Source organism: Dipodomys spectabilis, unplaced genomic scaffold (assembly GCF_019054845.1).
Source record: "Dipodomys spectabilis isolate Male_0828 unplaced genomic scaffold, ASM1905484v1 ptg000003l, whole genome shotgun sequence".
Taxonomy (NCBI): Eukaryota; Metazoa; Chordata; class Mammalia; order Rodentia; family Heteromyidae; genus Dipodomys; species Dipodomys spectabilis.
Genome location: NW_024870680.1, coordinates 11,356,610 through 11,383,039, shown reverse-complemented (window position 1 = coordinate 11,383,039; position 26,430 = coordinate 11,356,610). Strand labels below are relative to the sequence as shown.

General features: G+C 38.9%; 2 protein-coding genes across 3 annotated transcripts in view; one reads left to right on the top strand and one right to left on the bottom strand.

Annotated features, from left to right (window-relative positions):
* Gab2 (GRB2 associated binding protein 2) overlaps positions 1–26,430 on the bottom strand; it is a 191,046-nt gene that overhangs the window by 36,118 nt on the left and 128,498 nt on the right. For both annotated transcript variants that reach the window (XM_042690220.1, XM_042690210.1), the window contains exon 2: positions 13,364–13,664. In XM_042690220.1, the coding sequence (XP_042546154.1) occupies positions 13,364–13,664 (301 nt within the window). The remainder of the gene's footprint in view (positions 1–13,363; positions 13,665–26,430) is intronic.
* LOC122116526 (thymosin beta-10-like) lies at positions 1,920–25,536 on the top strand. Its single transcript, XM_042690233.1, has 3 exons — positions 1,920–2,071; positions 18,101–18,105; positions 25,524–25,536. The coding sequence occupies exon 1, from the start codon at positions 1,920–1,922 to the stop codon at positions 2,049–2,051; it is 132 nt and encodes a 43-aa protein (XP_042546167.1). The 3' UTR covers positions 2,052–2,071; positions 18,101–18,105; positions 25,524–25,536.

The following is a 26,430-nucleotide window of genomic DNA, read 5'->3' as shown; positions in this document are numbered from 1 at the left end:
ATAAGAATCTGGGGGTGGTAAGAGTTGGGGAAAAAAAAACAAAAACTAACATAGATTCCATCTGCCACCAAAACTCTTCCAGCCCAAAGTGAAAAACAAGTTTTCAATAGGTCCCATCACAATCTGAAGGAAAAGAAAGAAAACAAAGAAAAAAGGAAATATTTGCTTTAAGGAGGGCCCTCACATGAAGGGCTGGCTACAGGACCAGGCAACAGGCTGGGATGTGGACTCAACAGCCCCCAGGGAGCCCTGCTATGCAACACAATGTGCTTCATCCTTCAGGAAACAGCTTGGTACTGCCTGTGAGCCTGCAGCGTGTGTGGATGCCCACTGCAACAGTAGAAGCATTGGGCGCGAACACAAATGATCTTAAAATAGTTTACAAAAGGAAATTGAGACTCTGATCAGAGTAGTGATTTGAAACAGACATCCTCATGTCCTCCTTCCTCCCTTTCCCCTCCCCAGATAATATCAATAGAACCTGTTGACTGGACTAAAGCCCCACTAGACAGAAATTTCAAATACACGCACCCATGCATGAGCACACAGCATTGGCTGGGTGATAAAACCTTATTTCCTTACCTGAGGGCTTTACAGATCTAACATAACCCATATGTGATTGGATTTTTTTTCCTGTTCTAGGGCTTGACCTCAGGGTCTAGACGCTGTCCTTGAGTCTCTCTTTTTTTTTTGGTCGGTCAAGGGGCTTGAACTCTGGGTCTGGGCACTGTCCCTGCAGTCTTCAGCTCAAGGTGAGTGCTCTACCTCTTGAGCCACAGCGCCACTTCCAGTTTTCTACTGGTTTATTAGAGATCAGAGTCTCACGGACTTTTCTGCCTGGGCTGGCTTTAAACCATGATCCTCAGATCTCAGCCTCCTGAGTAGCTAGGATTACAGGCATGAGCCACCGGAGCCCAGCTGTCCTTGAGTCTTTGTGCTCAAGGTTAGTGCTCTACCATTTGAGCCACAGTGCCACTTCTGGCTTTTTCTGATTAGTTTACTTAAGAGTCTCGAGGACTTTTCTGCCCAGGCTGGCTTCAAACCAGGATCCTCAGATCTCAGCCTCTTGAGTAGCTAGGATTACAGGTGTATCCGGGCTTGTGACTGGATTTTTAACAGCAGGTTGTCTTTCCAGAAGAAAGTCTACTTTTCTCAGAAGGGTCTAACAAAGACTCCTCAATTTTTACCATAGACAACCTTGCTCTGGTGTTTAAATGTCTAACAAATAATCTTTTACAACTTTTAACAGGCAGACTGCTGAGAAAATACTCATTTGTTACTCCTTGGACACTTGCCATCCTAGCTGATACCTGGTGTCACAGTCCTCTGTGACCATGGAGTTATATTTCTGTCCCCTCACTGGACTATTTATAAATACTGGCACCATACTGATCATCTGTGCAACCTCACTGGTTATGATGGGGGCTGGCATAAAATAAATGCTCAATAAATATTTGCTGAATAAATGTGTAAATGAACACTTTTATATCAATGACAGCAAGCCTAAAGAATATGGTTTCTACATATTCATTGCACTTAAATTTTATAGAGTAATAGTTAAGAATTCAGATAATACCTTTTAACTATACTTAAAAATATCTTTTTTGATCTCTTGATGCTGCAATGCAAGTGGGAGCACCAGACCTTGGGCTTGGAGCCAGACGCCATGAACTGTTATAAGAAAATGGCAGACAAGGGCTGGGAAGGTGGCTCAGTGGTAGAGTGCTTGCCTAGTATGCATAAGGCCCTGGGTTCGATTCCTCAGCACCACATAAGCAGAAAAAGCCAGAAGTGGTGCTGTGGCTCAAGTGGTAGAATGCTAGCCTTGAGCTGAGGAGCTGAGAGACAGCTTCCAGACCCAGAGTTCAGGCCTCATCACTGACAAAAAAAAAAGAAAGAAAAGAAAAAAAGAAAAGAAAATGGCAGACAAATCTGACATGGGGGAAATCGCCAGCTTCAATAAGTCGAAGCTGAAGAAAACTGAAACGCAGAAGAACACCCTGGCGACCAAAGAGATCACTGAACAGGAAAAGCAGAGTGAAATTTCCTAAGAACCTAGAGGGTCCCTGCCTCCACCATCTCAGAGACATCTGGTGATGTGGAGGAAGAGCTACCTGAAAAGTGGACACGAGCCACCAGCCTGCACTGTGAACTCCATACCAATGCCATCGGCCTGTGGGGCTCTAAGGGGAAGCCACTCTCCCCATCTGAATGCCAAATTCTCGGTTTGCCCTGGGATGTTATAGAAAATTATTTGTATGATTAATGAAAACAAAACACACTTCATGGCATGGCAAAAAATTATCTTTTTATAAAAAAATAAAAGGTATTCATAGCACAAATATTTCTTTTGCTACATCTGGAGTATGTTTTTCTTGGTGGGAACATCTCTAATCCCCTAAGAATATATTATGATTAAAAGCAATTTGCTTGCTGGTTACTTTTCTTCTTACCAATACCTATTTCCTAAAAGGTGGAGATAACTCTTGGGCCCATCTTCCATATTTACAAAAGCTGTGAGGTAAGGGGCTTTGTAGAGTTTCTTCCCTGTCCTTTAGTTCTTTTTTTTTTTTTTAAATCCCTACCACCATTTTTTTTTCTTTTTAAATATTATTCCTCACCAGGAACAAAAGAAAGGGGGGTGGGAGAGAAACAAATAAAATTCATGGAGCCTATAAATGACAAACATCTTGGGGGAAAAAACAGAAAATATCACAAAAGAAGCAAAGGTGATACCAAAGACCTTAAGGGTAACTTGGGCTCATGATCTTTTCCCAAGGATGCCAAAAATTATGGAATTTCTAGGGCAGGATATTTGGTCCATAATTTGTGAAGCCTAGTATAAAATGAAAAGGCAGAGCTCCCTGTTCAAACATTACCACTCCAACATGGACATATTCCTTTCTAGGAGTATGGCCCTGGGTGACACATGGGTTATCTGGGCATGAAGCTGGTCCTTGGTCCAAGGGTCCTTAAAGCAAGTGGTTGTCAAAAATCACTTGAGGATTTTTTTTTTCTTTAACAGAGATAGCCAGTACCAGTGGCTCATGCCTATAACCCTATCAGGGCAGGGAAAGTGTGAGACTCTTATCTCCAATTAGCCAGAAAGTGGAGCTGTGGCACAAGGGATAGAGTGCTAGCTTTGAATGAAAAAGTTCAGAGAGACTGCCCAATCCCCAGCTGAAGTTCCAGTTGAAGACCTGCATAACTGTGCAAACTGCAACAAAAAAAAAAAATCACTGAGATAAATTCACATACTATAGATTTCACCACTTAAAAGTGCAAAAATTAGAGGTTTTCCGTATATTCACAAAGTTGGGCAACTAGTATCAGTATCTAATTTCAGAATGTTTTTTTATCTCCAAAAGAATCCCTGCAATTCTCAGCAGTCACTCCCCACCCTCCCAATCTACTTCCTGTCTGTGGATTTGTCTACTCTGGAATTTCATATAAATGGACTTATAAAATATGTAGATATAGTCTTTTAGTCTTGAAGGTTCATTCATGTTGTAGCATGTACTGGTACCAAATACTGGCTGAGTAATACTCCATTATATGTGTAAACTACATTTTATTGACTAATGGGCATTTGAATTATTTACAACTTTTGGCTATTATAAGTAATGCTGTTATGAACATTTCTTGTATAAATGTTTATGTGAACATATGTTTTCATTTCTCTTGGGTAAATGCCTAGAATAATTTCTAGATCATATTATTATCCTATGTTTAACTTTTTGGAAAACATACTTTTCTAAGGTGGCTGTTATCATTTTACATTCTCATGAGCAAAGTAAAGGTGAGATGCTGTGTTTCCCACATCTTTGCCATCGCTTGATATTGTCCATCTTCTTAATTACCTCCATCTTAGATATGAAGTGGTACATGTGCCACTGAGGTTCTGATATGCATTTCCTTGATGGCTAATGAAACAAAATCTTTCCATGGCTTTGGCCTTTTATAATAGATCTTCTCTAGAAAAATATCTATTGAGATCATTTGCCACTTAGCTTTACTTTTTAAAGGAATTTTATCATTTGTGTGCCAGTATTGAGGCTTGAACTTAGGGCCTACGCACCATCTTCTCTTAGTTTTTTTGCTTAAAGCTGGCACTCTATCACACCTCTACTTCCAGCTCTTTGATAGTTAATTGGAGATAAAAGTCTCATAGACTTTTCCTGCCCAAGCAGGCAAACTTGATCCTCAAATCTTATCCTCCTATGTAGCTAGATTACAAACATGAGCCCTTGGTACCTAGCTTTTTCAGGACTTTTTTTTTTTTTTTTGTCTTTTCATTCTTGGTACTGGGAATCAAACCCAGGATGTTGCATTTGTTAGGAAAGTGCTTTGCCACTGAGCTATAGCCCAGTCCATTTTTTAAGGACTTTTAAGAAGAATTTTTGAACAGTGAAACCAAACTTAGAAATGTATGCTAAGGGCTGGGAAGGTGGCTCAGTGGTAGAGCGCTTGCCTTGCATGCCTGAGGCCCTGGGTTCAATTCCCCAACACCACATAAGCAAAAAGAAAAAAAGCCGGAAGTGGCGCTGTGGCTCAAGTGGTAGAGTGCTAGCCTTGAGCTGAAGAGCTGAGGGACAGTGCCCAGGCCCAGAGTTCAGGCCCCATGACTGGACCAAAAAAAAAAAAAAGAAATGTATGCTAATAAAAATAATAAAATTTGAAATTAAGTTTATTAAGTTAATTATTTATGACAAGTGTGATAAATCGGTACATGCATACAATGTGTAATAGTCAGAGGTAGTTAGCATTTTCATCACTTAAAAATTTTAATTGCCTTATTATACATACTTATGGAATATAATCTGATATTTTCTTTTATTTATTTATTTATTTATTTTTTGGTTGGTCGTAGGGTTTGAACTCTGGGCCTGGGCGCTGTCCCTCAGCTCTTCAGCTCAAGGCTAGCGCTCTACCACTTGAGCTACAACGCCACTTCCGGTTTTCTGGTGGTTTATTGGAGATAGGAGGCTCATGGTCTCTCCTGTCCAGGCTGGCTTTGAACTGCGATCCTCAGATCTCAGCCTCCTGAGTAACTAGGATTACAGGCGTGAGCCACCAGCGCCCGGCTAATCTGATATTTTCATACCTATAAATGATGTATGTTGATCAAATCAAGGCAGTCAATGTTTTCATCTCTTTATCATTACTTTATATTAGGAAACTTTGAGACTCATTCGTCTATATATTTAGAAAATATATAACAGACTATTATGAACTAGTTATAGTGCTATAGAAAAGGAATTAAATTATTTTATTTGACTACCATAATAGCATAAAAAACTCATTTCTACAAATACTACTTAAGGGTCTTTGTCTCAGAAACAGTTCTGGGCCCTGGGTATAAAGCCAGCAATATGACCGTGTGACTGGGTATATACAGTGGATTATATTCCAATGTCTACACCTAATCATAAATGGAAAATGACTTCAAGTAGATAATGTATATAATGACAATAAATTAAATAGGAATAAGGAGCTTGATAGTGAGGTTAGGGCAGATGTTTATGACGATGAACTATTTTTGAAAGTACCTGAATGATTAGGAGAATAGATCGTGTGAATATTGCTTAGGAGAAAGTGTATCTCCAAGGCAGTCTCCCCCCACCCCCCGCGCTCCCCGCCTTTTTTTTGGTCAAGGGGGCTCTGAGCTGTCCCTCAGCTCTTCAGCTCAAGGCAAGCACTCTACCACTTGAGCCACAGTGCTACTTCTAGTTTTCTAATAGTTTACTAGAGATAAGAGTCTCACGGACTTTCCTGCCTGGACTGGCTTTGAACTGTGATCCTCAGATCTCAGCCTCCTGAGTAGCTAGGATGACAGGCTCAAGGCAGCTCTCTTGGGCCTGTGATGAGAACAGCACCGCAAGTGTAACCAGCTGGGGAGTGAGAACTGAGAAGTGATGGGCCTTAATGGTCAGGGTGAGAAGTTTGGGTTTTATTTAAATGATATCTAACTGTGCTGTAGAAGCCTATTTTCCAGCCTTCTTCTCTTTCTGTTACCCTATGTTTCCTAGCCTTCTTATGGTCGTTATGCGACAAAAATAAGTAGCATTTTCATACACTAACAACACATTCACTGAGAATAAAACCATGAGGCAATCTCACTCACAGTCACTATAGCAACAATATCTACTTATGAATGTAATCAAAGAAATTAAAAATCACTGATGAAACAGTACAGGGGACCTATAAAAAGTGGAAAGACTCTGTTCATAGATTGGAAGTATCAGTAACTAAAATGTCCATACTACCCAAAGCAATTTACAGAACCAAAGTAATCTTCATGAAATACCAACTCTATCTTTCATAGGAATAGAAACTATCCTAATATTCATATGGAAGCACAAAAGGCCCCAAATAACCAAAGTAATCTGGAGCCAAAAGAAAGCAACGGTAAAGGCATTACAATTCACAATTTCAAGACATGCTACAGAGCCATAGTAACTGAAACAACGTAGCATTGGCAAAACCCCCCAGACATACAGACAGTAAAACAGACCATAGATTTCATAACTGAACATACACATCTATGGCTAACTAATTCTTCACAAGAGCATCAAAATCATACCATGTATAAAGACAGTTTCTTCAATAAATGGTTCTGCAAAAACTCCTCATCCTTTCAAAAAGTCAACGAGGAAGTGGCACTGTGGCTCAAGTGGTAGAGCACTAGCCTTGAGCTGAAGAGCTGAGGGGCAGCGCCCAGGCCCAGAGTTCAAGCCCCAAGACCGACAAAAAAAAAAAAGTCAACTGAAAATAATTTAGAAATCTAAACCTAAGACAAGATTTTGGTACAGGAAGTGGTTTTCTGAACATGACCTTAAAAATACAAGCAACAAAAGCAAAAGAGACAAAATAAAATCAAATTAAAAAAGCTTCTTCATAGAAAAGGAATCAATCAACAGAGTGAAGAGATAAACTGCAGAGTGGGAGGATATATTGTTAGTTTTTGTGTTGGTACCAGAACTTGAATTCACAGCCTTGTTTTCTCACTGGGCTCTTTTTCATTTGTGGCTGGCAATCTGACAGCCATGACTCCATGAGTCCAGCCTTGCCTTTTGTCAATTAATTGGAGATAGAGTCTTTTGGACTTTTTCTATGCAGGCTGTCTTTGAACTACGATCCTCAGATCTCAAGTCTTATGAGTAGCTAGGATTATAAGCATTAGCCACTGATGCATGTCTGAGAGACTATTTTTGAAAATTCTTCATCCAAACAAAGGATCAGTATCCAGAATATATAAAGAACTTTGGGCATTTTTAAATTGGATTGTTTGACTGTTGAGTTGTAAGTGTTCTTTATAATTTGGAATTATAAGCCCTTTATCAAATATAAAATTTGAAAGTATTTTCTTCCATTCTAGGGAAGGAACTTTTTTTTTTTTAAATCTTGGTCCGCTCATGTTTATTTTTATTTTTATTTTATTTTTTTTGGTCGGTCGTGAGGCTTGAACTCTGGGCTTGGGTGCTGTCCCTGAGCTCTTCAGCTCATGGTGAGCACTCTACCGCTTGAGCCACAGCACCACTTTCGGGAAGGAACTTTTTTTAAACTATTGATTTCTCAGCACTAAGCAAGATTTGTTGAGTCAGTACCCATAAGCTAAAAGAACAAAGTTTTTCAGTCGAGTCTAATCCACAGACTTGAAAATAATGATCTAGTGCAGTGTTTCCCAACCCCAGTGCTTCTTCCCACACCCTGCCATAATACTGGAACTTGAACTCAAGGTCTTGTGTTGCTGGCTTCCAAGATCCCAGTTCTTTTTTTTTTTAAAAGCTTGTTTTTAGATGGAGTCTTTCATTTTTGCCTTGGCTAGCCCCCAACTGCTATCTTCTTACTTTGCTTCCTGAGTAGGTGGGATTATAGTTACATACTTTCGTACCAGCTCAAATATTAACTTGCATACAAACCACTTAAGGTTCTTGATAAAATGAAGATTCTGATGGAGACAAAAAAAAGCACATTAGGATACCACAGTAAGGTAATGTGGCTGGATGGCCCCAGGAAGCCCGTGCAAGCTATTCGTTTGCAGTTACAGTCCCCACCAACTCCTGTCACTACCTCTGGAGAACGTGAATTTCTCTGTGGATCAACAAGGAGACAGCTGGATGCACATCAGATCCAGAGCCTGGAGGATATGAGGGAGAAGGAATGAGCCTGAGGGATATGCTGGTGCATCTGTTTGCAGATGTGGTGGTCCGTGGGACCTATTCTGAGACACCCACTGAAAGCTGTAAAAATTTGGCTGCAGATGAAAACACGGCTGCAATAATCTGTAATGGTAGTCAGCCGAACTTCAGAAAGTAGAGCCAAGGGCAACTAAGTAGTGTCTACTAGACTTCCAGTGCATGCAGGTGATGTCAGATCTTGTTTAGATTAAGCCTGGAATTTGGGGACATGGTCCTTCATGAGCAATATATCTTGATGCTTATTCAAACTGCAAGGCACATACTGATGCAGGCACAAACAATTTCAGCAGAGATGACTAGCATTTATAGTCTGGTTCTCCTGAGAAAAGAATGAGATTGTGTCATTCTTACTCTCCATCTAGGGGCTACTTCTGGTAGAACTATGGACTAAAACCTCATTTTAACTGCAATAAACTTCATTTGGCTTATGAAGACTTGATATAAGGAACTGTAGGGAAAGCAAATGGGCACTTTTGAATGTGTTTGTGAAGTGTATCATATAAATAGACTTAGAGGATTTGAAAGGGGGACACTGATTTTTATGCTGGCTTATCAGAGTGCTACCTATTTTGTTATTTATGAGAGAGAAAAGGAAATACTACTGGAATGTGAGATGATGTCTGTGATGGAAAAGGATGAAGAGTGTTTAATACCTTATGCTAACTATGGCCTATTTGCATGAAGTTATAAGAAGACTTTCTGAAGGGGAACAAAACAGACCTTATATTCAAATACTGACTTTTAATTGCTCAAAAATGTCCTGAGTCATTTTACTGTGGTCTAAGTTTTCACCTGGTGAGACAGATAGGTATCTGATGGACAATTATGAACTGGTGGTCTATCTACTTAATGGCGATGAGAGGACCAAAAGATTATAGTGGACCACAGGAGAAAAGAAGAAAAAGCAGCATGGAGATCAGAAGAAAAACAGCTGGGGAAGATGTAGCTACTTATGAGCAGAAGTCTGGTTGTTCAAACTAAAGTCATCACAATGCGTTATACATCTGTTGCCTTCAGAGAAATGCCTTCAGATCTACTTCTCTCTCAAAATAGCTATTTTATCTTTACTATCATCCACAGAACATGGTTGAATTTGTTGATTTAGGACAGTCAAGAGTAGTAGAGTGCTGTTTATTGTATGAGCATTTTCCCAGTCTCTCAAGCAAGGAAGTCACTAATTATGAATTGGACTGTAACTATCTACAGATACATTCCTAACTTAAGACTTTATTTAATTAAGGAAAATTATAAAATGACAATAATGAGATCCTCAGTATTATTTTCATGGCTCCCAGGGGACCTGAAACAATATTTAAAATTTAATTTTGTATGAGTGGTCACTGTTTTTGCAATATATACAAGATACTTTGGTGGTCATCAGAATGTCATCAGAATGGTTTGGTTTGCCCTGTTTTAACAGGTGCTTGATACCTAACATATTTGGATATTTTAATTGTTTGTTAACATATCAAACTCACAGAGTAATAGTTTGGGACTATAAAGTAAACTACTCAGATGTTCATTCTTAGCTAGCTCAATGACATGAGCATCCCCTTCTATTTTCTCTGTTACGGTACATAAAAGAATGCAATTATCTTTTCAGTGACTTACTACTTATGAACTTGAATTATCACCTGTTTACCTACCTAGGTATCATTTGTTTAAAGAAAAAAATGACCACGTCTCAATCTTTCTTTACTTATTTCCACATGAAGAAGTTTAACTTTCTAATTGTTTCTTAATCTGCATGAACTGCATTTATTTCACAGATAAAATGGCCATTTTCATTTTTTTTGTTCTTACAAAAAATTGTTAGGCATTATTACCTGTAACAAAACAAATGGTACAGAGGAGGGCCCTGACTCAACAGGTGTTGATAGCTGTTGGTTTAGAGTTTTGTAAATGAATAAACTTTAGATAAGACATTTATTCTGTACTAGTTTTCTGAATGGTAAGTCATGTAAGAATTGATGTTGCGCCGGGAGCTGGTGGCTCACGCCTGTAATCCTAGCTACTCAGGAGGCTGAGATCTGAGGATCGCGGTTCAAAGCCAGCCCGGGCAGGAGAGACCGTGAGACTCCTATCTCCAATAAACCACCAGAAAACCGGAAGTGGCGTTGTAGCTCAAGTGGTAGAGCACTTGCCTTGAGCTGAAGAGCTGAGGGACAGCACCCAGGCCCAGAGTTCAAGCCCCACGACCGACCAAAAAAAAAAAAAAAAGAATTGATGTTGCTTTGAATTAAAAGTGCCAATGGGATATAACTTCTAAATTTTGCTATTGAGTCAAATGCACATTTGCATACTATAAATGTGCATAGCTTGACGAAGACGCTTGTTGCTATTAACATTCTATGAATGTTGTTATACTGATATGTAAAACTTGGCCAATAAAAGAAGGGATACATTTGATTAAAGTACATCATATATTTGTATGGAAGTATTACACTGAAACTATTTTGTACAACTAATACTGTATACACTAACAAAAACGTATAACAAATAAATTGCTGCAAATACAACCCACTAATAAATGTCATTGAAGTATTTTCCAAAGTATTTCTCAAATGTTTATTGAGACGGTCTTCAGTTGAAACATCTGGTAGATACTCCATCAAATGATCAAGATTAACATGAATAGTAGTAAGACTACTGTGAGCTGGAGGTGTGATTCAAGTGGGTAGAGCACTGGCCTATCAAGTATGAGGTCCTGAATTATAAAATAATTAAAAAGATAAACTGACACCACAGTCTTCTGATATGTGCTGAGAAAAACATATAATCAGATGGGCATAATAGCTCACACATGTAATCCCAGTTACTTGAGAGGTGGAAATCTGGAGGTTCATGGCCTAAGGTTAGGCCACCTAAGAAAAAAGTTCACAAGATCCTAATTTGTGTATGCCTATCATTCAGGCATTAAGACATTAATAGTAGGATCACAGTCTAGGTAAGCCTGGGTGAAAAGTAAGACCCTATTTGAAAACTAGTGAAAGCAAAGAAGACTGGAGGCATGTCTCAAATGGTTAGCACTATCTTCTCCATAAAAGAGCACACCTTTGTGGTAATCACCAAACAGACTTCTTCAAACTAACCATAAGAAAACATCAGAGGAATGCACATTGAAAAACTGGTCATAAAATACCTAAGTCATAAAATACCAAGCTAGGAGAACATAAAAGAGACCAAGAAGTTATCAGAGACTAGAGGAGACTCAGACATGACACTAAATCTAACATGCTATCCTGGATAGAATCCTGAACAGAAAAAGCACATTAGGGGCTAGGAATGTGGCTCAGTGGTAGAGTGCTTGCTTATCATACATGAAGCCCTGGGTTTGATTCCTTAGCACCACATAAACAGAAAAAGCTTAGAGTGATGCTGTCGCTCAAGAATGTGGTAGAATGTTAGCCTTGAGCAAAAGAAGTTCAAGAATAGCGCCCAGGCCCTGAGTTCAAGCCCCAGGACTGGCAAAAAAAAAAAAAAAAAGAAAGAAAAAGAAAAAAAAAGAAAAAGCACATTAGTAAAAAACAAGTAAAAATCAGATAATGTGTGGTTTAAAGTATCATGTCAATGTTAAGGGTGTAGTATTGATAATTGTACCACAGGAAATGTGAATTAACAGTGAGAGCTCATCGAATGGTATGTGGGAACTTACATTACGTTTTTAAACTCTTCTTTGAGTCTCAAATCATTTTAAAACAAGAAGTTTCTGCAGATTCTGGGGGTATGATTCTACCTTTCTAAAAAATTCCAGGTAGAGGTGAGTACTGCTGAGTAACAAGGCTTTCAGTCAATGGTTCTCAGGTTCAACCATGCATCAGTATAACTTGGAGGGTGTTTGTAACAGACACCAGACCTTACTTCCAGTTTTTGGCTCAGTGAGTCTAGAGAGTGGGGGCTCTAAGGATTTGATTTCCTAACGACCCTCTCTAGTGATGTTCCAGAAATAAGAATGGATTTTACATTTCTAAAGGCTTGTAACAATTTGTCCAAATAGGAATATGAAAGAAAGATAGTATCTGGGCATCAAAGCAACATCTTTACAGGAAATAGTTTCTGAGTTCTGGAACCTTGCAACTCATCAGGAAACTTGTAAAAGGTTTCACTGTTTGGCTGGGGGCCCAGTTCAGTAGTAGTCTTGCTTAGCATGTGTGAAGTCCTTTCAACCCTGTACACACACACACACACACACACACACACACACACACCAGTAGTAGTCTTGCTTAGCATGTGTGAAGTCCTTTCAACCCTGTACACACACACACACACACACACACACACACACACACACACACACACACACACACACACACACACACACACACACACACACACACACACACACACACACACACACACACACACACACACACACACACACACACACACACACACACACCCTCCCTAAAAGTCACCATTGCATAGGTCCACCAGAGAGATTCTTAGTTGTCATCTGGCATGAGTCCCTATTTCTGGTTTTGAAACACTCTTCATTCTGGTATTCAACCAGGCTTGAGAATTACTATTTCAGATATGTGCCTGCCTCAGAAAAAAAAAAACCCACAGATATCTAGAGAGAAGCCCCAACAAATGTCAAAGGACATTTCTGCAACTTAAGGCTTATTTTAAAAAGCTGAGGTAAGTATTTGCTAAGGTTATCAGAACCCAAACATAAAATCAGTTTGTCATTTTTTCACCTGTCCCCTTCCAAGTGATAAGAAGAAACACAGGAAGATAAAGCAATAAGAAAGGACACCAAAAAGCAAGCAAGCAAACTGTACAGAATGGTCTGAAATTGGTAGGCAAGGATAGATGGGGATGGACAAGAGGGAGGTTTCAAAGGAGATTTTTCCTGTCATGGCTGACAGAGAGCAAAGGGAAGGAAGATTGAGGGCTGAGAAATGACAGTAACATCAAGGAACTTGGAAAACATTTGAATATACTTTTAGCTTTATTACAACCCTGACATTTCTTGGTTTCCAATGTGGCCATTTTTACCATCAGCGACTTTTCTACATGAGGCCAACTGCTGTAACTCTCACCCTTTGCCTAAAACTACTATCCTGCCAGAGGAAAGCTTAGCTGGAGCAGCTCTCCTCATTTGAAGAGGCAGAGGGCCTCACCGTAGACCCTCTGTGAAAGGGCTATGTTTGGTCTCATACCTGTGCTCTCCTCAGCTTGATTGAAGCCACAGATCTGGCAGATGCTTTGCACCCACTTATTCATATCCTCCTCAGTCTCAGCCACCAGGTAAAAGGTGCGCTCACTGGTCTTGATATCAAACACAAAACTATCCTGCAGCTCTTTCTTGTTGAAGGTGAGGCCTGCATCCACTTGCTCACAGAAGTTGAGGTTGATGATCCGTAGAGGCTTTTTGGAGTGATCATTCTTGTAGTATTCCAGAACATCTGGGTCACCACTCATTCGGCCACTTCGCAGGATAAACCAGCGTTTCTTCCAGGCCTAACCCATCATAGGAGGAGCAAGAAAGGGGAGAAATGTCATTAGTAACTTCAAAGCTTTTAACAGATCCTCAGATATCATAGGTTCTGTGATATCTGCGGCTCATGGCCTATGTTTCCCTTTCAGAGTTCCCCAGTTTCAGAACAGAGGATGATGTTAGAATGTGTGTTAATACAGCATTTCGGTATAGAAACAGGGTCTTGTCATTGTAAAATGCAAAGTAGCATTATTTTTTTTTTTTAACCAGTTAGTTAGATAAGGATACTAGAACAACTATAGTTTTAGGTTAGAATATAGATCCAAACTCAGCACTTTTAGGCTGAGTAGAACATACAAAGCTGTACTATCTTAGGTTATAGTTTCTATCTCAATATATTTTTATATCTCCAATGAGTCTTGGTGACTTAACTCAAATGTCACACTGTAAGCAGCAAAAAATTCATTTTCCAGCTTTCTATAATGTGTTTTTTTCCTTAACTAAATGATGTCTTAGAGCAACCACAGAAAAATCCTTATAAAACATATCTGAAGCACAAGTCGTACTTCAGCTTTTCATAAATAGGAATCTCAAAACTAATGTGTTAAAAACTGAACTTCTGAACAAGTCGTTTAAATAAGGATACAGGTGGACCCATTGCAACAATGAGGAGTACAAGCTGTCATGTCGAAAACGAACTTTACAACTTTGGTGGGGGGGGGGGAGGATTGGGTGGGGGACCGGGGGAGGCTGGGAAGGGATGCGAAGGCGAAACAAAGCAGGAGGCTACAATGCTTGATAAGAAATGTACTCATTATCTTGCCCATGTAATTGTAACCCCTCTGTACAGTATTTTCACAATAAAAAATAAATAAAAATTAAAAAAACCCTGAACTTCTGATATTCTTCAGGCATATTCCTGCTGTTTTAATCCATTAAGGCCATTCTGGCCTTCTAGTTGCTCAGAAAAAAAACCCTCAAGGTTGAAAAAACAAAACCAGAAACCAAAAAGCGAAAATCTCAAGGTTGATTCTCTTCCTTCATCATTTACATTCCAACTATCAGCTAATCTGGAAGGCCACTAGACCTAAATTTAATCCCCAGCACCATGAAAAGGAAAAAAAGATAAAATGCTTATTTTGGCTCACAGTTTTAGTCCATGGTCAACTGATCTCTATTAAGTTCAAACAGTTCAAAATATTACCACAAACTGACCTATCTTTGTTGTTCACCTAATCTCTTCTATTGTACTGACTTCTTGCTTCTGCCTTTCCATCCACAAATATACTCAAAACAGAAGTCAGAAAGCAATATATATCAGAACCAACTTTCTGCACAAAATCTCAAATGGCTATCCATTCACTTAAAGCCACTATGTTCATAATAGTTATAGGCTTGTGCTACAGTATATGCATCTGGAATGTCTTCTGAAGATCCTATGTATTGAAGGCTTGGTCTTGGTCTTGGTCTGAGGTACTACTGGAAGATGGTAGCATCTCTAAGAGATGGGGCAGAGTGGGAGGTCTTACATCATTGAAGACATGCCCTCAAAGGGAACTGTGGGATGCTGTTCTCTTTCTCTTTCTCTCTGTCCCCTCTGTTTCTCTCCCCCCTCTGTCTCTCTTTTTCCCTCTCCTTTTCTCATCTCTTTCTTTATGTTGGTTCCTGGGCTTGGATTCAAGGCCTAGGTACTGTCCCTGAGCTTCTGTACTCAAGGTTAGTACTTTACCACTTGAGCCACAATTCCAGTTCTGAATTTTTGGTGGTAAGAGATAAGAATCTTATGGACTTTCCTGCCTGGGCTGTCTTCAAACTGTTATTCTCAGATCTCACCTTCCTGAGTAGCTAGGATTACTGGTACTGTGTACCCAGCTTCTTTTTTCTCTTTCTTAGAAAAGGTGATCAGCTTGTTCCATCATGTGCCCCTTGGTATGATGCACTGCCTCACTACAGAGCCAAAAGCAACAGGGCCTTATGTGATAGAAGTGAAGAAAATAAAAATAAGTGATCTTTACTTTTAGTCACCTATATTTGACCAGACCACTACCTGTGGAACTCTATGTACTTGAATGTACATGTGTGTGTTCATGTTGTAGGTGCATACAAACATATAAATCACTTAAATAGATTTATAACAATGAAATTGAAATGGCAATTAAAAAAATCTCCCAACAAAGAAAAGCTTTTGATGGATTATATTAAGACCTTTAAAGAAGAACTAACGCCAATACTCCTCAAACTCTTCCCCAAAATAGAAGGAGAGAGATCACTAACTCATTTTGTGAAGTCAGCATTACACTCATTCACAACCAGAGTCTCAACAACAAAAAAGTATAGAACTAATCCCTTTAATGAATACAGATGTACAACTCCTTAATAAAATACTTGCTAATCAAATCCAACAACTAATCAAGAAATTACATACTATAAATAAGTTGGTTTCATCATAGAGAGGCAAGGCTGGTTCAAAACATAAATCAGTAAATATAATACAACACATTTATAGTACCAAGGACAAGAATCCAAATGATCATCTCAATAGATGCAGAAAAAGCCTTTGACAAAATCCAACATCCTTTCATGGTAAAATCTCTGGAGAAGCCAAGAATAGAAGGAACATACCTGAGCAAAATATATGACATACCTACAGCAAACATCATAGGTTTAGATGGTGAACAACTAAAACCATTTCCTCTAAAACCAGGACCAAGACAAGGATGTCCACATTCTCTACTCCTTTTCAATACAGTATTAAACTTCCAAGCCAGAGCAATAAGACAAAAGAAAGACATTAAGAGAAGTCAAACAAAGAAGGAAGAAGTCAAACTATCCCTATTTGCAAATGATACAATCCTGATAAAAAGTGTATTTTGTACCCAAACAAATCCAATCTCTCTCTCTTTTTATTTTTTGGTGTTGGTTGTGGGGCTTGAACTCTGGGCTTGGGCACTGTCCCTGCGCTCTTCAGCTCAAGGTGAGCGCTTTACCGTTTGAGCCACAGCACCACTTCCACAATCTTATATCTAAAGGAACCTAGAAACTCTATCCCCAAACTCCTGGAGTTGATAACTTTGGCAAAGTAGCACGATACAAAAATCCAGTAGCTTTTAAGTGTATCACAATAAGCAGACAGGGAAAACAGGAAACAACACTCTTTGTAATAGTCTAAAAAAAAAAGTACCTAGGAATCAACCTAAGAAAGGAAGAATTGCTACAATGAAAACTATAAAATTTTGAGGAAAGAAAGAAGATACCAGATGATCTTCCATGTTCCTGGACTAGAATTAATATTGTAAAAATGGCCGTACTGCCAAAGGCAATCTATAAATTCATTGCAATTATCTATCAAAATCCCAATGTCATTCTTCACTGAGATAGAAGACACAGTCCAAAAATTCATATGATATCACCAAAGGCCCTGAATTGCAAAAGCAATCCTGGGCAAAAACCCACCATGTTGGAGGTACACAATTCCAGACTTCAAACTTTACTATAGAACTACAGCAACAAAAACAATTTGATACTGGCACAAAAGTAGGCCTGAAGACCAATAGAACAGACTATTAGACTACAGCTAATCAGTATTTAATGAGGGAGTAAAAAATAGCAGTTGGAAGAAAGCCTCTTCAACAAATGGTGTTGGGAAAACTGGATATCCACATGCAGAAAACAAACTGGATGAATATGTATTACCTTATAATATTAAAGACATCAGTGTAAGATATGGAACCTTGAAACTACTATAGGAAGGAGGAGAAACATTAGAATTTCTAGACATAGGCAGGAATTTTCTGAGTAGAGTCCCAGAGACTTAGAAACTCAGAGAACTGACAAATGAGATTTCACCAAGTTTCTGCACAGCAGAGGACAAAGTTACATGCTAAAAAAGATAGCCTACAGAATGGAAGAAGATCTTTGCCAGCCATATTTCAGACAAGGACTTAACATCCAGAATATATAAAGAGTTCAAGAAAAGAAACTCTTAAAGAATCACACACACACACGCACACACTCACTCTGCTATTTCACTTATCCATCAGGAAAAATAATATGTCGTTTGCAGGGAAATGGGTGCACCTGGAGAAAATGATGTTAAGTAAGTCAGGTTAAGAGAGACAAAGGATGCATGTTATATTTCATGTGTGGAAGTTAGATATAAACTCACTCTCTCTCTGTCTCTCTCTCCACACACACACACACACACACACACACACACACACACACACACACACACACACACAGAATATGTGTGTGTGTGTGTGTGTGTGTGTATGTATGTAAACAGATACAGGGTCACATGCATAGATACACAAGCATATCAATTAAAGTATTGTATATGCAGGGGAGAATGGAAAATTCCTATTGTATAACTCCTTTGTACAACTAACAGTCTAACAAAATGAATACCAAGAATGTAGACTTGTGGTCTCAAGGGGGAGGGATAAAAGAGAAGGGAGCAGACCAGTGGAGAGAGGAGGGTGGGCAAATTCATTTGTAATATTCAATGTATATATGTGGAAATGGAATACAAAATTTGAAGGTAGCCAGGTACTGATGTCTCACACCTGCAATCCTAGATACTCAGGAGGCTAAGATCTGAGGATCACTGTTCAAAGGCAGCCCAAGTAGAAAAGACCCCATGAGACTCTTAACCTCAATTAACCACTCAAATAACCAGAAGCAGAGCTGTGGCTCAAAGTGGTGGAGAACTAGCTTTGAGAAAAAGAGATCAGGGACAGCACCCAGACCCTGAGTTCAAGCCCCACAACTGACAACAAACAAAATTTAAAGGGATGGGTGGGGATGAGATGGGAGAGAATTATGAAAGAGGTAACACTGATCAAGATATATTGTAATCAAACTGACATGAGACCTCTATACTTAAAGATAATAATTTTTAAAGATAATTAAAATTTAAATTGTTATTATAAAAGTGATGTACAGAGGAGTTAGTTACATAAGTCAGGTAATGAGTTCATATTTTTCAGATGTCACTACTTCCCTTGCTCTGTCTCAATTTTACCCTCCTGTCCTACCCACAAGTTGTATAGTTCATTTTCAATATGTCTAGTGAGTACCACTGCTGCACTTGTTCACTCTTTGTCCCTCCATTTCTGTGCCCCCTTACCCTCCCAAAGACAGGTAAATGAACAAAGAAAAAGAAAACAAAAAAGCCCTCTTATTTTCATTTCCTGGAGTTCATTTCGATAAGTATTATGTCATATGATCATAGAAGATAATAGTTTTTAATAAGTAATATTATTTACAGTCACCTAAATCTGACCAGTCACCTAAATCTGACTAGGCAATGCCTTTGTAACTGTGTGTATTGAATATGCATGTGTGTGTACACGTTGTAGGTGTATACATAGATATTAGGGCGTGTGCTTGTGTGTGCCTGCTGCAGGTGTAGACAGACATGTATTGTGCATGTACCTGTTTGCATGTTGCTATTGCATACGGGCACGTAATATGCATGCTTGCACCTGTATTCTGCATGTGAATATAAAATGTGTGAGCACAACAGTACATTTTTAAAAGGTAGTGTTAAATTTAACTTGTATTTCAGGTTGATGTATCCCCTTCAGCACTTGTCTTGTTCAAAGTGGTCCCTAGATCAATGATGTGTAGCATAAACATACACAGACACCCTCATAAAGAAGAAAATGTTTGCTACAGATAACATCACAGTCAGGTACTGCTTCCAAAGAAGGGGCATGGGTAGATAAATGGCTGCCTACAAAATGCTGATAAATTTGTATCAGAAAAAGTAAGGATATCTGGTAGTCTCAAATTCACATTTTTCTTCTGTCACAACACCTCTTCAATTCTACACATAAAGAAGCTTCAAATCATTCAGATCCAATTGTAGATAACCCTAGCTTCTCTGGTTCTTTGGCTAAGATGAAGCTCCTCTGCACTTGTACTCATAGCCTCATGCTTGTTCATCTTGCTTGCTTGGCTGTTACTCTTCGACCTGAGCTATGCCTCTACAGTCCAGTTTTTTGCTAGTTATTTTGGAGATTGTTTATTATTATTATTTGGCTTGTTTTGAACTGCAGGTCTCTGGATCTCAGTCTGCTCAGCAGCTAGATTACAGTGTGAGGCACTGGCACTCATCTTGTAATCACTTTGTATGTGTGTGCGTGTGTGCGCGCGCGCTGATACTGAGGGCTAGGACTCAGAGCCTAGGTGTTGTTCCTTCACTTTTTTTTTTTTTTGGTACCAGTCTTGGGGCTGTCCCTGAGCTTTTTTGTGCAAGGCTAGCACTCTACCATTTGAATCACAGCTCCATTTCTATCTTTCTGTCTGTCTGTCTCTCTTTGTAGTTTATTAGAGATAATAGTCTCACAGACTTTCCTGCCTGGGCTGGCTTTGAACTACGAATCTCAGATCACAGTTGAGTTGCTAAGATTACAGTATAAGCTTACTAGTGTTCAGCTCCATTTTTTGTTGTTGTTGTTGTTGGTCATAGGGCTTGAACTCTGGGCCTGCGTGCTGTCCCTCAGCTCTTCAGCTCAAGGCTAATGTTCCATCACTTGAGCCACAGCGCCACTTCTGGCTTTTTCTGTGTATGTGGTATTGAGGAATCGAACCCAGGGATTCATTCATGCTAGGCAAGCACTCTACCACTAGGCTACATTCCCAGTCCCTCCAATTATTTTTGATAAAACTGCAAAAGCAACTCAATGGAGGAAAGATGGCCTTTTTGATAAGTGGGCATCCATGGGGGGAAGAAGTAGAGGAAAATCTAGCCAACGTTCATATTTACTCCTTATACAAAAATGAGGTGGGCCTGGGCAATATAGTGACCCTGTCTCAAAAACAAACACGAGAAAGGAAACCAAGAAATGGAGAGAGATAAGTCTTGAAGGAAGCTATGGCAACGGTCTACAATAGTGAGAGAAGATGGTAAGCTAAGCGAGAATAGCTATAATGGAGACAATGTACATCATTTTAATTGCAGAACTATATAGCATAGGACCTATTATGAATAAAATTACAACAAAGTATTTGTGTCTAGAATCAAGAGTACCCACCACTCTCTCTGATGAAATAAAAGTGACTGTTTTTCTCTTGTACACAAATACAGTGTAAAAACAAAATATTTCATAATCATCCAGACCACAGAGATACAAATGTGGGTACATATGAGCTGGAAGTTGCATCATTCCTAGCTGTTGAGCACAGAATCAATGTCACATGAACCTTCTCTGTTTTTGGATTAAGTCCAAAGAGCTCCAAATGTGCAGAATAAGACCACGACTTTCTCCTATTGCTCCTGTCACCTAGAAAACTAAAGTGGGCCCAAATTTAGCCTTACAATATCCAGAATGTACTAGAAATATTCCAGTGGTGATAGGACTTGCAATCCCATCATACTGGCATTTAGTGAGACTCTGTCTGGAGTCATGATCAGAGTGCTCTAAGCATAGGGGGCTGCTGACATGTGGAGGAGCAAGGTGGTCTATCTCAGATGACTCTACATACTAATAAAGTTGACCTATACTATGTCATCTAGGAAATACTATGGAAAAGCAGGTTTTTGATTTATTTTTTTAAAGAACTTCCTAAAGATCCTGTTAGTTACATCCCTGATAACAATATTTCTAAAACTCTAAAATCTTCTGTCTTGCCTTAGATAAATAATATTAGGCTTTTTAGTCTCTACATTCTTTGTTATAACAACTCAATTCTAAAGTAACATGAAAATAGCCATAGAACAGCAAACAGGTATGTCTGTGTTCCCTAAAACCATTTAGAAAAAGAGGTGGTGTAGGATTCTTTGCAGAGCACTGACCTAAGAAGCAGTGGAAAGGCTGGAGAGACTACAGAGGGAATCAAGGATTGTCTCAATAGATGGACTAGACACCAGGCACAATTTCTTCCAACTTTGAGTGTTTTTCATCCAGACAAGCTGCTATGGTAATAATTAATCACATTACCTAGAGGGATGTATTTTTTCTGAATAACCAAGTATCTAGGAAGAATCATCTATTTAGTTTAGCACTGGCAGTTGCAATTATAAAACTCCAGAACTTCTGCCCTACCATAGGTTTAATGTCACAGATAACAGACCTCTTCTTTGATGACTAATGATTTTCTCAGTGCCTCAAATTATCTTTCCAGATATGAAATCTCACATGTACTGTGGTTAGTTTTAGAAGGGTAAGGCATTTCCTGAGAGTTTTGCACAACTTCTAGAAATAGGTGTGTCTTTTTAACTTCCCTCTTTTTAATGAGGGTACAACCAAAAAGAGCTTCCAATATACCAGAAGGGTCCTGTCAAGTGAGATTCTAGTCTATCAGAATGTAATTGAGGCTACTGGATGATATCAATAAATGTAATCTATTATTCAGGTATAGTAAAAACATAACACTTGATTGTCAACAAAAGTCTACTTTAAAAAAATACTCACCAATAACCTCCGATTTTCACTCTTTTCCTAGTTAGAGAAAGGTTGGAATTCCACCTCTCATAATCACATAGACATAGGAAATTTGGTCTGACTTCTGAGTACAGGATGCATAATCATATCCTAATATATTCCAACATGAAGTATACTAGGCCAATCTTCTGTTCCATAACAGTTAAGAGCAAACATGGAGAGAGTTATTTGGAGCCATACATCAGCCACACACTTCTGGAGGAATACTTCCTGTGTGATGAAGGGCTCTGTACCATTGGGTACAGAAAGGATATTTCTTGGGCTCCTGTCACATGTTATGTGCTTTCTATCCATTTCATCCTCAAACCAGTGCTACAAGGTAAATAGAATCCCCTTTTCACAGATGAGAAAAACCAGGCTTATAGAAAGTAAACAACTTGTAGAGGTCACAGCCCAAGATCTTCTTGGGGAATATGAGTGAGGGTATAGAAAGAGCTTGAGAGAAAACTAACACAGATAAAGTACTGATGACACTGAGAAACACTGGCCATACAGTTCATGACTGGTATTCAAGTTTATGGTTAGGTAGAGACAGCAAATGACAGGACTAGAATTCAGGTCTTATCTCCTAGCCTTAAACAATCTCCACTTGGCAAAGTGACTCCTGTAGGAGAGGAAAGCAGTTACTGGTTCCTGACTCATTTATCTGAGAAATGAAGAGTCTCTGACTCCAAATGAATCTTATTTGTTCCTAGGAAACTATGAATTTTATTTTATCAAAAGACTTACAATCTGAGGTGAAGGCTTTTGTATCCCCAGCATTTAACACATACACTATATAACTCTTCAATGATAATTAAATGAAAGGCACAAAAAGGAAAGACTGCTGATTTGCTTCTCTGTTGGTAAAATTAGAAAAACAAAAACTCTCTACATTTACTCTGTTAATGTAACACCATTCACATCCTAGGTAATACCATAGTATTACAGATGCTGTAGACACACAAAGGATCCCCAAGAAAAGCTCACATCCTTTATTAAAGCTGATTCTAACTACAAGCTGCAGATCCTGGAACCTTCAATTAAAACAGTTACCATATTCCATCCTATAGGCCACAGTGTTTGGTGTTGTGATGGGCACACAATTCAAATCCACTTAATGCTATGAAGATTCAACTCTAGGGTCTTTATTTCTGTATTCGAATGGGGATTTGTCAGTGCACTTAAGGCTGTGATGACTCTGACCTGAAGTTGTAGACACCCCTATTTCAAGCCTAAGAACAGTAATCTAATCATAGCAGAATTCAAAGATGGATCCTGAAGATAGATGAGCTGGCACAGGGTGAGGCAGGAGGATTTTGAGTTGGAGGCCAGCCTGGGCTACACAGTCAGACCCTGTCTCATTGTAGTGGTGATGGTGGCAGGACACAAATGGGAAACAGGTCATGATGAAATGTGTCCTAAATTAATTTAATTCTTCAGACAAGTCTTCCCCTTAGACCTTTTGGCCTAGGTAACTCAGTAAATTCTCATCTCATTTAAAGCAATCTCGGCCATTACCTAATCAAAATAAGCTTTAACTATGGGTTCTAAACTAAGAACCAGGACAAGTTTGTTACCTCAATAGTAACAGAAGTCCTTTCTGGGTGCCCGGACTATATTTATTATTTAATTCACTTTCTGTTTTATTCACTTTCAATTTCTTCTCACCAATACAACCCCTTCAATTAAATCAACATTTAGCAGATCTACTAGTGTTAAGCCCTTATGGACCTCATGGTATACACCAGGGACAGAGAAGTGCAGCCCACAGGTGACTCAGTACACTTAAGTTGGTCCTCAAATAGTGATGTGAAGCTGAGTGCTTGGATCACACCTATAATTGCACACTAGGCTGAGATCTGAGGATCGAGGCATAAAGCCAGCCCAGGCAGACAAATCTGAGAGAATCTTATCCCCAAGAACCACCAAAAGCTAGAAGTAGAGAAATAGTTCAAATAGTAAAACACCAGGAGTGAGTGAAAAAGCTGAGCAAAAGCACAAAATTGGAGTCAAGCCTCTGTACTGGTGTGCATGCATGTGTAGACACACATACATGCAGTGTTCTTGCTCCAGTGTTCTTGGAGTAAAGTAGGGAAAGAACACAAGGAGGAAGATAAAGTACTGCTCATGAAATAATGGCAATTTGGACCAGGGCAGTGGCAAAAGCATATACATTCAACACGTATTTCAGAGACTGCATTGACTAATCCTGGTGATAAACTAAATATGGGCATGCAGGTAAAGGAAGAGTAAAGAAAGACTCCAAAATTTCCAGCTTGAGTTAGTAGGTGGGCTGTATCATGACTTACTATGGGGAAGAGAATCACAGTTCTATCTCTCTGAAGAGGCTATTATGAGTGCACTTTATCCATTCTACTACATCAAAGACAGAGGGACAGGATGAATTTGTCATGTGTGAGGGGTAGAAGGTCACATCTGGGAAACCAAATAGCCTGTATCAGTAATTACATTGATGAATTCTATGAGATTGATTCCCCAAAGATCAGGTCAACCTTTCTGCAGAGAACTCAAAATCCATTAGTGGAATTACCTTTCCCATTGACAAAGCAACTATGAGCTGTTGTCAACCCTTTACATTTTTGGAGAAACAAAGGTCATTCCATTGGGGGACCTCACTTTAATGTTCTTGAATAATCAGATTTAAGTTATATTTAAAGCACTGAATTAATCAAAGGTTACTAGGGAAACCTGGGCAAAGTTGGATAAAGAGTAGACAAATAATGTTGACTACATTATTTCCTTGAAAACAAAGGCTCATGTCATTCTCTTCTCCCTAGACCTGGTTTTCTTAAATTCAACCTGACTTTGTTTCATCCTTATTTTAAGTCCTTTCTTACCTGAATATTGTCTTTATAGTGGCATTTAAACTGTACTATGCATCAGAATCATCTGCTCAAAATATAGCTGCTTAGTACCAATACAGTATCAGACTCAATAGGTAAGAAGTGGAGTCCAGGGATAAAAAAAATGTCCATGGACTCCATTTTGAGAAACACTGCACTGAACTGCTAATGATGGCTGTTGGGATGTGGCTGTGACTTATTGAGCACAATTGGAGGATAACTTGATCAGAGTTTAGAGATTCCTGCTCTGTTCTCTGTTCCTGGCTATGTCGGTGTATATAAAACACCAGCCTGGTGTTGGCTTTCTTAATTTCTGACATTTAAAGAAATTTATCGGTAGGTATCTGGATTTTACTGAGTCATATCTCTAGAATTACAAATATACATCAACAAAAGCACAGAATCTTGTGGAGAACTTGGTACCACCCACTTGAGGCCAGTACACAAATTTGCTGATCATGGGCAGACATCATGGAATGCTGCTTCCACCACAGATAATGAACTGGGCATGGCGTCCTACAGGAGTCTGACTTTTTCTCTGTTCACAACATTCAATAAAACTGCAGGGGAATCAGTCAAAGGATAGAAGAGACATTGAATCTAATTTCAGATTAAATGATGTTTTCAAGTAAATGGCCTGTCTGAATCTGAGGAGTCCTGGAGTACACATAGCTGAAAAAGTATTCCTATATAGAGTCTTTTCGGTAGCCCCTCTGAATGATTGAAAAGGCTTTTGTTTAATACAGAAAGTCAGATACAGCATTAGAAGATTAACACAGAGCTGACCCCGCTATTTCTGGCTTATTTGAAAAGAAAAAGGAAACCATGTGAGAGGTCAAAATTTGTATGCAATATACATCCATCGTAAGATTTCAGATAAATGAATTCTGTCAAATAACAATCATTACAATCAAGACAGAATATTCTTTCTCCCCCAAAAGATCTCTGTACCCTCCATCTTGATTCACCACCCTAGCCCCAGGCACCTACCAATCTATTTTCTGCCATTATAGATCATATTTATCTTTTCTAGAGTACCAAAAATGGATTAGAATGTATTTGCTAATGTCTGCCTTTTTTTGGCACAACATAAAGTTTTTATGATTTATTCATATTGTCACATCAGAAGTTTATTAAATTGCTGAGCAGTATTTGATAAAGTACCATTTTTTTATTCAATCACATATTAAGGAGAAATTAGATTATTTCCAGCTTGGAGCTACTATGAATCAATTAACTAGAAACAATCTTTTACACTTGTTGTGAACATTTTTTCTTGGCTGAATACCCAGGAGTGAAATGGTTGGGTCACATAGTGAGTGTAAAAAAGGAACAACCAGATTGTTTTCCAAAACAATTAGTATCCCTTTCCCCCATTCTGATATACAGGAGAATCCCAATTCCTTTATCAGACTTTGTCATTATAGTAATTTTGGGAGTTGTCAGTGGTATCTTACTGCATTTCAAATGTGTATTTCTTTGATGATTACAGA